At 47.9% G+C, this 13,630-nt stretch overlaps 2 protein-coding genes and 1 non-coding gene across 7 annotated transcripts in view; 1 reads left to right on the top strand and 2 right to left on the bottom strand.

Moving 5' to 3' along the window:
- The window catches only part of LOC101765804 (peptidyl-tRNA hydrolase, mitochondrial), a 4,639-nt gene extending 2,283 nt beyond the window's left edge, over positions 1-2,356 (bottom strand). For 2 of the 4 annotated variants that reach the window (XM_004984339.4, XM_022822802.1), the window contains exons 1-6: positions 2,028-2,356; positions 1,401-1,620; positions 1,231-1,315; positions 1,047-1,114; positions 669-719; positions 521-594 (exon numbers count right to left, since the gene is read on the bottom strand). In XM_004984339.4, the coding sequence (XP_004984396.1) occupies positions 521-594; positions 669-719; positions 1,047-1,114; positions 1,231-1,315; positions 1,401-1,562 (440 nt within the window). In that variant the 5' untranslated portion in view covers positions 1,563-1,620; positions 2,028-2,356. Of the gene's footprint in view, positions 1-520; positions 595-668; positions 720-1,046; positions 1,115-1,230; positions 1,316-1,400; positions 1,621-1,759; positions 1,995-2,022 lie in introns of those variants that run through there. The other 2 variants (XM_022822804.1, XM_022822803.1) reach the window with 2 other exon arrangements.
- A 5,085-nt stretch (positions 2,357-7,441) lies between these two features.
- Positions 7,442-10,458, top strand: LOC101766223 (BTB/POZ domain-containing protein At1g03010). 2 transcript variants are annotated; one of them, XM_004984340.2, is made up of 4 exons: positions 7,442-7,807; positions 8,011-8,077; positions 8,159-9,373; positions 9,450-10,458. In XM_004984340.2, exons 1-4 carry the CDS (start codon positions 7,716-7,718, stop codon positions 10,062-10,064), a joined length of 1,989 nt encoding a protein of 662 aa, XP_004984397.1. In that variant the 5' UTR covers positions 7,442-7,715; the 3' UTR covers positions 10,065-10,458. The 2 variants fall into 2 exon arrangements, with proteins under 2 accessions (XP_004984397.1, XP_012698045.1); XM_012842591.2 differs by having other exon boundaries at positions 7,444-7,807; positions 8,171-9,373.
- A 262-nt stretch (positions 10,459-10,720) lies between these two features.
- On the bottom strand, positions 10,721-10,794 carry TRNAN-GUU. The gene has a single exon. It is a non-coding gene; the product is annotated as a tRNA-Asn (tRNA).
- Between the last annotated feature and the right edge of the window lie 2,836 nt (positions 10,795-13,630).

Consider the following 13,630-nt stretch of genomic DNA (forward strand, 5'->3'; position numbering starts at 1 on the left):
CACCTAGCCAAGTCAGTGAAGGTCGTGGCCTTGCACAACCACGCTAAGACGGGAGGGAGTAACGATCATAAATTCCACTTTGACTATTCTCTGTTATTGTCCTGGTTTCCCTTTTCTTGAGGCTCGGTGTTTGTGTTGACATTTTTGTAAGAACATGATTATAAGTTCTCATAGAGGCCGGAAACAATAACTTTTTTCTAAGAAAATGAGTTACATTTTTTACTGTTTTTTTCTTTTTGGCAGAATATAGGTGGTCCTTGTGTTGCCAAAACGACCTACAATTTGGAACGGAGGGAGTAGCATCTTGTTTATCAAGTTTATGAGACAAGTGTCTCCTAAAAGTTTGCCAACAGACTAGGAAAAGCTTGCCAACAAACTAGGTTAGGGGACTAAGACAATGGCCAAATTTTTTGAACTGATAAGCATTTAAACATAGCAAAGATGGTTTTCCTTTCAAAAGACAAACTACTTTTGTCAGGTGGAAGATTCTCTCGCAAAAAAAATAATAGAGTCTACCAACCCATTGTGCCGTCCAAAACCTCCTTTTGGCTGTAAACGGAGAACTCCACATGGTAAGTCCATGTCATCAAATGCCTGAAACTCACACATCAGAGGAGTCAGATAGTAGCATAATGTAGTACCAGCAAAGTTTAGAAACAAACACTTACCACCAGGATGCGATTAAGTGGCAGTTTATAATAGGCAGCAAGTGGACCAACCTGCAATAAGCGAAATGGAGACTGATCATTAGTAGTCATCAAAACAAAATTGTATTAACAATTTTGTATGTCCAGTTAAAGAAAGCTCTACAGAATAAAAGCCATAAAGCATCAAGAATGTTATCATTGAACAGAACTGGCATGTTTATGTTTGCATGCTATGTGATGGTACTTCAAATTCAAGAGGTAGAAGTTGAAATAGTATTTTGGTTGCATCAACCAACTTAAAGCCCCAGACTTTAGAAAATGAGTGAAAGAAACAAATTGTGCAACAATAGAAAACGTATAGGGCAGGAGAACTAGGAAAGACTCCCAGAAGTTGCTTACAGATTCTCCACTGAGATTCATATAAGTCTGAGGCTTGGCAAGAAGAACAGGGACCCCATCAACCATCCCTGCATCAATGGTGAGGACAACACATTCACTTAACCCTTAGTACTAAGAAACAAGAGCATGCATCACAAAATACGAGAGTAACATTCTTCCTGGGAGTGCATAAATGGAGCCAAACCTTCACCAAATAGTGCTTTGAAGTAATGTGTAGTCAGTGGTATACCCTGAGACTCTGCAAATGCGTCTATCATATCAAACCCCACCTACGTTCAAGAAAATCTGAGAATAAATTATAAGATCCTGAGAATTTTTGAAATACAAGATGTCAAGATTAGGTGCTCAACTTACATTGTGCCTGGTGGATTGGTACTTCTCACCAGGGTTGCCAAGACCGATAAATAACCATGGTTGTATTGGGGACAACGAGGAAAATGGTGAGGATGTCTGAAGGCTAGAGAAACAACGCTTGGAAAGCAAGGGCGCCAATCTATTTGAGAGCATCTCGCTCATGATTTATTCAATCACCGACATCCAAAAATCCATTGAGTCCAAACACAGATGCCAAAGTCTGCAAAGCAAGACGCATTTGTTCTTTAAATACAATCAACCAGGCAGAATCATGCAAATATGAATAACATGCCTAGGAGTAGCACTAATGCATCAAGCACGTCGTATATTGTTGGCATTTGGAAAAATTGCCTCCATACCCTGTTGTCTAAGCGCCTAGGCATTTCATCGAACAGCTGCAGGGCACGCGGCAGAGCGGTGGTGCGACCACCTGCCACCTTCACCCATAGCGCTTGCACCAACGTGAACTTTTGATGCCAAAGCATAAGAAGCGCAAGCATCATGACCATCACGCCAGAACGACACCGTAGTGCCAGTTACGCAGCTCGCCGCTCGCGGCCGTGCACCAAGACGAGAGGAAGAAAGAAAACAGGATACAGATCAGTGCTCAGAGTAAAATCACCTGACCTGCCAAAACCGTAAATCTTCTGCGCTGCGATCCGCACGGGCTGTAGTGCAGAGACACCGCCCGCGTGAAGGAATCAAACCCGCCGCGGCGTCGGCGGCGCGGAGGAGTGCCTCGTCCTCCCCAACGGTACAGGAGAGGCAACGGCGAGGGGAAGTGGGGGTATGGTGGCTCGGTGGCAGGATGTTGGTAGCGCGCTACTGCGACCTGCCGGCTGCCGCGGTGCTCAGCTGCTCTGCTCCAGCGCTGTGTCGTACTCCGGCCCGCCGCCGCCGTGCGGATGCACGCGTTGTTGGCCGGTTGTTCGTCTGGGTGGGTTGTTGGGCCTGGGTGCGGTAGCCACGTTTGTTGCGCTGTGGATGGGCTTGTGCTGTCGTGCTGCCTCTCGAAAATGTGTTTGGGCCGTGTGCATCGATCGACCCTCCCGTCCACCGCAGTTAACCGGTGCATGGAAAATTCATCGAAAAACATGATGTTGAACGTGCAAGCGTCTGTCATCGTGTAAAATTTGAGATTGAACAAAAACTGGCATCAGGTTCTATTTGGTTGGGAGAAGCATCATCGTCTCTCCTAGAACTGAGAAGAACAGCAGCATCTTGTCGACCATGCATCATCTTATCATGTTGCATGAACTAGGCAACAATAATCAGCACCACGCGCTTGTGATCCTAGCTAGTCATCGAGCATTCAAAGCAGCACACAACCAAGACATATGCACGTACGCCGTGCACACGAAGGGAGCCCTTCCATGGCCCGGTGGCCGGCCGGCCGTGCAGATAGCTACCTCGATCTCCTCCCCGGCCTATGGACGGAGTGGCAGCCAAAAGCTGGAATCATTATATTCATGTGCACAGCACAGCGCGGCACTGCGATGATGCATGATTAGGCTTAGCTCAAAAGCCCAAAGCGTCTCGCGCGGACCACGTTCTCCCCTCAAACAAACTCGAAGCAAAGCGTCTTCCTCTTCTCCGGCCCCCTTTTGCTCCGCCAAGCAACGCAAGCGGCCAGCGACGCGCCCCCGGCTACCTCGCTTTTCCCAGCAACAAATGGTAGTATATACTGTACAAGCTAATACAAGCATCGGCATCGCCTATGATGAGCTTGGAAAGCTGGAGATCATGTATATAGCGCCATGTACTGATGCACACACACAAAACACACAGCGCAAAGGCGAGAAAACCGCAACCACCATCTTTCTTCTGCCATCCTAAAATAATCGATTCCTGCGTAGCCAAATGGGACCTGCACTGAAAATCGGGCTGTTTTTTTTAAGATATTGGATATGTGTATCAGAATTTGAATCCTAATAATGCATATGTAAAATGATGACGCCTAAAGCCTCAACAGAGAAAATGATCGATCACGTTGGGTTATGGAGAATTGAAGATGATTGCATGAGGTTAGAGGTGAGGGAGGTGATGGATCTGCCAGTCCAAGCAAGGATGATGAGCCGCTGCTGCTGTCTTTTATCTGGCCTGCCATGACCATGACGAGGCCGGCCGCGCCGGGGCCGGCCACTTGGTCGCCCTGCTACGCCGCCTAATGATTCCAAGCGCCGGACTCCCATCTCTGCGCAGTGGAAAGACAAGGAACCTTGGCCTCGTCCGCGGGCACGCTGGCTAGCCAACCACTGCTCCGTCATGTGTGCTCGGCTCTCTCTTCCGGCGTGTCCAGTCGCTTCTTCTCCCAAAATTCAGGTACCTGCCGGCCGGTCGCCGGTTGCGCCACTCCAGCATGCAGTTAGAGAGACTTGGAGCCTGTCTGCTTCTCTCTGTTCTGAAAACGCGTTGGACAGCCCAGCAAGATTGTTAGTCGCTGTCGTCAGCTTGATGGCGCCGCACTTTTGATCCGACGGCCGGCAGCGACGCCGTGCGTGTCCGTTTTGTCAGGCATTGCAGGGATTTCGGTACTGTAAGAACGGGCTCTACGGTTAAGCGTCAGTGCAGATGTTTCAGTTGTGTTAGATTTTTGCGTAGCATGCACGTAGTGGCTGTTTTAAATTCAAAAAAAAAAGTTGGTTAGGCAATCTGTATGTGTATCCCTATGAAATCAAGAATCAAGATTGAGCGCCTAGAGAGAGAGAGAGAGGGGGGGGGGAGGAAGATTTTTAGATCGCAGCAATCTGATCACTAGTGTGACAGAGGTCACCTAAGGTTAGTACTTACTGATCACCTAGCATCTAGTATGCATCATGCATTGCTTAGCCAGTTTGGTAACGAAGTAGTTCTAAGCAGCATAGAATAGGATTAGCTAAGCTAGGACTAGATAAAAGGATAGTTTTCTTAAGAAATGGACAGAAGCGAATAGGGGGATTAAAGCAAGCATCTCTGTTGTTGCCCATGTCCTTTGTCAAAAAAACATCAAGATGCTTCTGCACTTTGCCACCTCCCAATGATTTCCGGTCTGACTCCGGCAGGCACTTTCCAGTCACACACTGTGAAATGGAATCACCAATAGCTAGGCACATACTATTAGTATTAGGCAGTTAATAAAATACTAGCTGGTAGGTGAGGGACTTGTGTGTAGTAGATTGGCATGCACATTTAGAAGCAGGGCCAATACAGTGCGTGCTGGCATGCCAAGCTTTCCAGGCAATTTGCCTGCCAAATAACACCTAATCGCCCTTGTTAATTTTCTAATGCTATTAACTAAGCCTGCCTTTGCTTCTCTTTCGCCCTAAGCCTTCCTTTCGATCCCTCCTTGCCCTTAATAAAATCCATGGCTTAGCACTCTCCATCATGGACCTTTTTTCACTTTCTCACGAACACCATCGCTGCTGGTCCACAGGAATCCAGCTAGTCATTGCATGCAACAACTAAGATATCAATCTTATTCCACAAATCATAAAATAAGATGCCAATAATCTCTTGCTCGCTCGTCACAAAAGGAAACCAAGATCGGTAATCATCGACCAGTATACTATTCTTTTCCCTGATTTTTAATTTGGTGATAGGCCATCTCTATCTCTCTCAAAGTGGAGTCTAGATTCTTTTTGTGACCAGTGATGGAAATCGGTTATCACCATTGTTTGACCTTCTTTAACATTTTAAACATCGATAATTTACCTTCTGCATGGACCATTCGTTTGCTCTTTTGCGTATGGTCGAATCTTTTCGTGTTTAGTGTACATGCTTTGCTTTTCTTGTGCACTTTGTACATATCCCTTGGACACTTACGTCCTATAAATGCCCATGTCCCAAATAACACGTAAGCTTGGATACAATTTAGGACTAAGTAGTACCTCATTAGCACATTATCTAAAAACATCAGTAGGAATGTAGGATGTACTTGAGAAACGGCCCATTTAATTTAGAACATAATTAGAGTTTTTCTTTTTTCATGTGGAAGTTGAATTGTTTCCTTATGAAATATTCCATCCATTACAACCTACGCATATTTATTTTTCTCGTAAAATATATCTTTTGCAACTAAAAAGGCAATATAAGATGAGAGCATTTTGAAATTTGAATACAGATATTTTTACTAAACATACATATAACTAGACTAAGTGTTACTAGTAAATAAATATGACTTTCCACAATCAAATTACCTTGTGTCTATGAACAGAAGGAGTATTTATTTGTGTTCGAATAGGCACTACAAATATTTGATTTACTGCTTGAGATTTTTCCTATTCTGGTAATGCACCAAGTGTCATATATAATTTTTTATAGCCAACTTTTTTATTTTTATTTTTTTAAAACGAATCAGGCAGGAGAGTTGCCGATTATATTAAAAAGAAGATGAAAGCTCGGATTGAGCAATACAACAAAACAACAAAATGGAAAAACAGCAACCCAACATCAAGCATCTCAACAAACATACCGCACCACTCAACACACCACAAACATCAAGCCAATACTATATACTTTTTTTATTTTTCTAACGTAAACTTGACATGATTATAAGTTTATAACCGTAAATAATATAATATAAGATAAATGAATGGTCAAAATATAATTTGGGAGATCGTGTCATGACATGTCACGCCTTATAAATAGGAACGGAGGAGTATTGTCGATAATTTGACTTGAATAACAGAAAAAGATAGATCAATTAAGACCTTCACAATTTTTTTCAAGTCCTGTGAGAATGATATACATTTGTAACGTCCCGCATGCAGAGCCACTTGCATAAATGATATATCCAAAAGGTGGTCGTTTGCATAAATGATATGTACATTTAACACGCACAGGCACAAGGCACCCATTCATGCAGACCTTTTAGACGAAAAGAATGGCAGAACGCACAACTCGCCAGTATTATATCCAAAAGGTGGCCGTTCGCATAGGGATCCCCGCAAAGGTTAAATATTAGGAGGTAATACAGATAGCAGTGATCGGATACTGCATACAGCATGCGGATCCATGTACTACTCCTAAGATTTAACCATATCAAGATCAGAGCCGGCATGTGCGTCATAGGCTCATCACAGTTCACAAGATTATGGTCCTATTAGTAGGCCATATAAACTCACAAGAATAGTAAAGGTTCTCATTGTCAAAATAACCCCAAGGCCTTTAGAAACTCTCAGTCATAGGTGGCACTACCCTCTCTACCAAGTGGTGAATAAAAAACTGTCCTGTTTGGCACTTGGCAATTCTATAAACCCTCTAGGATTCAAATATTTTTTTAATAAAAAAACTTCTTCCGAAATAAACCTTAAACACTTGATGTAGTTTAAACATTGTAGCTAAATTGTTATGGTGATTGATCTTAAACCATTTGATTGTTTTCTAATTGATCAATAGATGAAACCAACACGCGATGGCACATCGATATAAGTGTATTTAACCTTTTTGGCGAATGTTATGCAACTGTTAGCGAAATAGAGCTCCACACACCACATCTTCTCTAACTCGTCTGTGTACACAAGTGTTATCTTGGCTAGCCACTGTACCCTTGTTGTGTTGTTCCACCACAACCTCCGCGACATCACGTCCCCTCATTCACCTAAACCCTAACATCATCAACCATCGATATAGCCGCCATCTCTCCAACACCTATAATTGTGTCGTAAAGGGGGTCGCGCATTCTTATTCTTCTAAATTAAACTCTGTTTATACATAATAATCTCTCGACAGTTGGTGTATTCATCGGTATTCTCCAACAGTAACACCTTAGTGCATGTTTCCAATGCAATCTTATCCCAAACACATTGGCATGAACCGCATGATTGCAGGCTTGCAGCTCTCCCATTTTTTCTCCCGGCAGCTCGCCCCGGCATCATAAGAAAGCGGCCGTTAGGAGAATGTAAAAGCCTATAAGCATGATAACATCTCAATGGGGAATGAAAAAGCCTATATGATGCTCACTGTCCCCCCTTTCACATTTCCTAATAACAATGTAACTCATGGCTCATCCCTGCAGAAATGGCTTTGCCGTCGGCACCGTCATCATCAGATCAGACCTCCATTCCATCTACAAAACAATATGGCTAGCCGTAGCATTTTGCCAGCAAGAGGCTTTTGAACTGCCCATGGCCATGGGCATCAGATTTCACTCACCTTAAGCTTTGTGCACGCACTCCCACACCACACACTCGCCACTGCCTTAAAAAGCGCTCTCGCTGCACTGTCCTCTGTCCTGACGCCCACGTAAACATATTTAGGCGTGCATCCCTTTGCGGTGCTTGCTTACTTCATTAGAGAGAGAAAGAGAGAGAAGAGGAGAAGAGAGGAGAGAGAGAGATGGGCGTGGCGACGGTGACAGAGCTGAAGCAGAGCATCTCCGGGAAGAGGACGTTCCGGCCGAGCCTCATCAGCCGCCACGCCAATGAGTGGTAACTCATTCTGCTCCTCCTCGCATTCCTAGCTGCTGTCAACTGAACTCTCACTCTGAACATTTCATCCACTTTCAGCATATGATCAGAGCAACATTGTTGCCTAGTAATCTGAAATTGTAAAATTGTGTTGTGTTGTGTTGACTATGTGAGGTGCTTTCGATCGAGTCTGATGCGTGAGCCCTTGTGATTCGATCTTGCAGGCCTCCGACCGACGTCTCCAGCGACCTCACCGTCGAGGTCGGCACGTCCAGCTTCGCCCTCCACAAGGTGAGAGCTCCTGCCAAGAAATTTTACTTCGCGGGGACAGCAGATAATAACAACGACGATGTGCTAACGCCGGCGGCATAGCTGTTCGCGCAGTTCCCGCTGGTGTCCCGGAGCGGCAAGATCCGGCGGCTCGTCGCGGAGGCCAAGGACGCCAAGCTGGCGCGGCTCAGCCTGCACGGCACGCCCGGCGGCGCGCAGGCGTTCGAGCTCGCCGCCAAGTTCTGCTACGGCGTCCACGTCGAGGTCACGGTCGCCAACGTCGCGATGCTTCGCTGCGCAGCGCACTACCTGCAGATGACCGAGGACTTCTCCGACAAGAACCTGGAGCTCCGCGCCGAGGCCTTCCTCCGCGACGCCGTGCTCCCCAGCATCGCCAGCTCCGTCTCCGTGCTCCGCAGCTGCGAGGCGCTGCTCCCGGCCGCCGAGGACGTCAACCTCGTCGCGCGCCTCATCGCCGCCATCGCCAGCAACGTGTGCAAGGAGCAGCTCACCTCGGGGCTCTCCAAGCTGGACCAGTGCGCGCAGCTCAGGCCGGCGGCGGCGTTCGTGGAGCTCGACTCGCCGGGCGACTGGTGGGGCAAGTCGGTGGCCGGCCTCGGGCTCGACTTCTTCCAGCGGCTGCTCTCCGCTGTGAAGGCCAAGGGGCTCAAGCAGGAGACTGTGACGCGGATCCTCATCAACTACGCGCAGAACTCGCTGCACGGGCTCATGGCAAGGGACGTGCACGGCGGCGCCAAGTGCGGCGGCGGAGGCGCGGACGCCGACGCCGCCAGGAAGCAGCGCGCCGTCGTGGAGGCCATCGTGGGCCTGCTCCCGGCGCAGTCGAAGAGGAGCCCCGTGCCGATGGCCTTCCTGTCGGGGCTCCTCAAGACGGCGATGTCGGTGTCCGCGTCCAGCATCTGCACGGCCGACCTCGAGAAGCGGATCGGCATGCAGCTGGACCAGGCCATCCTGGAGGACATCCTCATCGCCGCCGGCGCCGGCGCGGGTGCGGCCACGGCGTGCGGGCAGCTGCACGGTCTGTACGACACGGACGTGGTGGCGCGCATCTTCTCGGTGTTCCTGAACCTGGACGACGACAGCGAGGAGGACGGCGGGTTCGACTACGACAGCCCGCGGTCCCCGAAGCAGAGCCTCCTGGTGAAGGCCGCCAAGCTGCTCGACAGCTACCTCGCCGAGGTGGCGCTCGACTCCAACATCCTCCCCTCCAAGTTCATCTCCCTCGCCGAGCTGCTCCCCGACCACGCCCGCCTCGTCACCGACGGCCTCTACCGCGCCGTCGACATCTTCCTCAAGGCAAGCACTACACTGATTCAGTCTTCTTTATCTTCCTCGGCGAGCTTTGTTTGATTTAACGCGCCAATGGTTGCAGGTGCACCCGAACATCAAGGAGGCGGAGCGGTACCGGCTGTGCAAGGCGATCGACTGCCAGCGGCTGACGCCGGACGCGTGCAGCCACGCGGCGCAGAACGAGCGGCTGCCGGTGCAGATGGCGGTGCAGGTGCTCTACTTCGAGCAGCTGCGGCTGCGGAGCGCGATCCAGGCCGGGGGCGGTGGCGGCGGCATGAGCATGGGCGGGCACGACGCGGCGCTCTTCTTCGGGTGCGCGGCTGCGGCGGCGTCGGCGCAGGGCTGCGGCGGCGTCACGAACATGCGGTCCGGCAGCGGCGTGGGGAGCGGCGCCATGTCGCCGCGGGACAACTACGCGTCGGTGCGGCGCGAGAACCGGGAGCTGAAGCTGGAGGTGGCGCGGATGCGGATGCGGCTCACGGACCTGGAGAAGGACCACGTCAGCATGAAGCGGGAGCTGGTGCGCGTCGGCCCCGCGAACCGCCTGCTCCGGGGCTTCGCGCGCAGCCTCAGCAGGCTCAACGCGCTCTTCCGCATGCGCCCCGCCGCCGAGCCCGGCCTGCAGCAGCTCGGCGCCAAGGCCACCGCCGACGCCAAGGTGCTCTTCCAGCGCCGCCGCCGCCACTCCATCTCGTGATCACGGACTGGCGCGCCATGCTGCTGCTGATCGAGCTCGAGCTCGCGAGTGACGACTGATGAGAGCGATCGAGCTCTTGTCTGTACTGTACGTACTAAAGTTCGCGTGTGCATAGCATACAAGAAAGATGGTTGGAGTGTTGCTTTACTTGTTCCCGATTTTTGTGCGGGGATTGCGAGGTCTTGATCTGTTGAAAAAAATCCATGGCGCACCACAGCAATGCGATGCAATTCATGTACATGGATGGTTATGGAATGGTTTTGAGGGGTGTATGATGCATGAATCAGAGTGCAGAGGATGCAGATCCGGTGTAAGTTGCTGCTGAATTCAGTTGGTCTGAGAAAAATATTCTATGTTGACATGGCTGGTGTATGTATGAATCAGAGTGCAGAGATATCCGGTGTGGGGTTGCTGCACTTGCAAACAGCGTTAGGATGGGATCGGGATTTGGGATCTCGGGCTCTCAGGAGACCATTTCGTCTGCGAAAATATTATGTGTGGACATGGCTAGTGTTCTCTGAAGTTTGAGGCTGAACTCAGTTCCACAGGTTGACAAATTTGTGAAAATCAGGCTGAATTCTGTTGGAAAGATTGACTTAATTTATGAAAAAAATGAAAAGGCTTAAATTTGTGAAAAAACTGTTTCTTAAAAAGTTCGCTAGAGGAAGGGCTTGAACCTTCGGCCTTGTGGTTAACAGCCACACGCTCTAACCAACTGAGCTACTCCAGCCATGCGGTGGAGTTTTACCCCAAAGGACTTTACTTATTGATAACCTTTCTTGTCCACTGGTTGGGCCTGGGCTTCCTATCAACGAAGCTATCACACGCACGTTGGAAAGTTCGATTTCTGATCCAGCCCGCTACAACCACAACCGACCTGTTTCGTTAGCGTGATCACCTTTTTGTTTTCCCCGTGCGCTGTTTTTCGGATAACTGTATTTACACTGTTTGGAACCTATGGGACGACGACGAACGTAATAGAAAGAGTGTTTCAAGGCCATTCTTAGCAGAGTTTTTTTGAATTGATCAGACCTCCGGCAACAGGCCTGCGGTACTCCGTCCTTGTCTAGGATAATGTGGGCTTTTCCTTCTTCGAGGAGTGTCTGTTTTCTATATAATATTGGACCATGTAGACCAGGCATTTTTCTTTACTTAACTCCTCCTTAATTTTTAAAGAGATAATTCCCCATTATTATTGTTCAAGTCCAATAATGAAATAGTCATCCTTTGTCAAAAAAAAATAATGAAACGGTCTAAATATTGTCCAAATACTCCCTCCATTCTTAAAAAAATCATTATGTAATTCAAAAATTATTTTACCATTGTTATCCAGTTGAGTACTATATGCATGTTGCAAGGGCATTTGTACTTTTGCTAATCTGATTTTTTTTAGAGTTACTTTCTTTAAGGGTCTTCAAAGAGCAACTCTATGAGCAATTTTTTGTTATAGTATATATTTGTATAAATGTAGTTTACATTGTTTTGTTTTGTAGAAGATATGAACCATCCCTTTGGCTTGAATCTAAACGATCAAAGTGTTGGCGATGCCCAAGAGAGGGCCTGGCCCAATAACTAGCCCATTAAGCAAGTGCTATATAGCTAATCAACCCACAGCCGGGTAATTAACCCTAATCTAGTTTTACCTGCTGCCGCACGCCGCCTTCTGCTGCCGCACGGCTGCTGCCTTGCCGCACGCATCAGGCCTTGGTGCGCCGCCGCCGCCGTGACACGCACCTGCCTGGTGGTGTGCTGCTGCAGTTCTTCCTCCCGAATCAAAGGTTGATCGTGGGGATCTCCTAGTATGTACCATGGAGTGCTATCACGCTCCAGTTCGTCATCCCATCCCGTATGTGTGGACTGCCGTAGAGGTGTTGTTAGGTTGCGCACTTCGTCAGATCGTACGACTACTTCCTCGACGTTGAACGGATCGACTACTCGCGCTTCATCAAGACTTTCGCTGCGACGCGCGATGAGCGAAGGTATAATCTATGATCATCTACTCGCAAGTGATCCTGTTTACTTGGTTATATTTTGTGTGCTAGCGAGTAGCATACCGCATTCACTAACATGGTACCAGAGCTGTGCTTGTGTTGTTTTTGATCTAGATTAAATATTTTGCATGGTTGGTTGTAGATCAGATCATTTTAGCGAATAGCGTTACGCGCGAATTCAATTCGTGTGGCTTGCGTGTCACAAATTATTACAGCCGGGTTAGGGCTGTTCATTTTCAGCTAGCATACCACTCCTGTGATGTAATTTATAATTTTAATTTAGCTAGTATTAGCTGAATTAGATTATGTAATTCATCGACACGAGCGAAGCGACTCAGCGACCGTCGTACCTTGGAGAAGGCGCCCAAGATGCAACGTCTCTGCGTAGGTGTGCGGACTGGCGGTCATCGACATGTGCTGATTTTCGTTGGATGAAGAAAGACATACTATCACAATAATTTGATTATCTGCGATGATTATTATTATGCATTACAAAAAATTAAGATTTTATGCCCTTCCAACAGCTGCACCATTGGGATCTTGTTAGTAGGTGATGGGTCTGCCAAAGTAGGGTGTCATCTTCTACCTTATCCACTGGGTGGTGTCAGACACCACAGCATAGTGTTGGTTTGCTTGATAGAGCTATCAAGTCAGACTTGGGCTTTGGGGCATAAGTGTTGGAAGCTGAGACATATGATGTCACCCAACAAACGAGAGTTGCATTGGATGTGATTGGCAAATGTTGCCTACCTTGTTCACCATGATGGTAGCGGTGATGCTAAAGCTCACTAGTATCATAGGGAACGTTGGATCTCGTCCTGCTATGCAACACTGGTGGACATTCGCACAACATAGCAGAAATTCTTTTATTAAAAGTGTTAATAAAAGAGCTGTTAACCGTTGCGTATCTTACTGTTGTAGAAAATGTTGAGTGCATCAAACTTCAATCTGTGATCGATCCTAGATAGAGAAAAACTAAACAGAACAAACTTTGTTGATTGGAATCGGAACCTGAGAATTGTTCTCAGACAAGAAAAAAGGAGTACGTTCTTGATACTCCTTACCCAGAAGAGCCTCAGAATATCGCGCACACCACTAGTGCATATCGTGCTTATGTGAAGCATACTGATGATGCGGTGGATGTGCAGTGCCGGATGCTTGCTTGCATGAACTTTGAGCTGCAGAAGCAATTTGAGAGCACTAACCCGTACGATATGATCGTGGGGTTACGTGGCATGTTTGAAAACCAAGTGAGAGTTGACAGGTTTAATACCTCAAAGGTCCTGTTTGGTTGCAAGCTTGCTGAAGGTGCTCCAGTTAGCCCTCATGTGACTAAGATGATTAGGTACATTGAGAGCTTGTAGAGACTGGGTTTTTACCCTCGGTGATGATCTCGCCACCGATGTGATACTGCAGTCCCTGCCCGCTAGCTTTGAGCCGTTCATCGTGAACTATCACATGAATGGTTTGAAGAAATCACTGACTGAGTTGCATGGGATGCTAAAGATGGCAGAAGCGAGCGAGTCTTAGGAAGACTCCTGGTCATGTGATGATAGTCCAGAAGGGTAAGAAGTG

This window comes from Setaria italica, chromosome IX (genome assembly GCF_000263155.2).
Source record: "Setaria italica strain Yugu1 chromosome IX, Setaria_italica_v2.0, whole genome shotgun sequence".
NCBI lineage: Eukaryota > Viridiplantae > Streptophyta > Magnoliopsida > Poales > Poaceae > Setaria > Setaria italica.

Bases quoted from the DNA above. Each gene is read 5' to 3' on its own strand.
- LOC101766223 (XM_004984340.2), top strand. From the start codon at position 7,716: ATGGGCGTGGCGACGGTGACAGAGCTGAAGCAGAGCATCTCCGGGAAG. The intron at 7,808-8,010 runs GTAACTCATTCT...TCGATCTTGCAG, and splicing joins AGCCGCCACGCCAATGAGTG to GCCTCCGACCGACGTCTCCA. The intron at 9,374-9,449 runs GCAAGCACTACA...CAATGGTTGCAG, and splicing joins CCGTCGACATCTTCCTCAAG to GTGCACCCGAACATCAAGGA.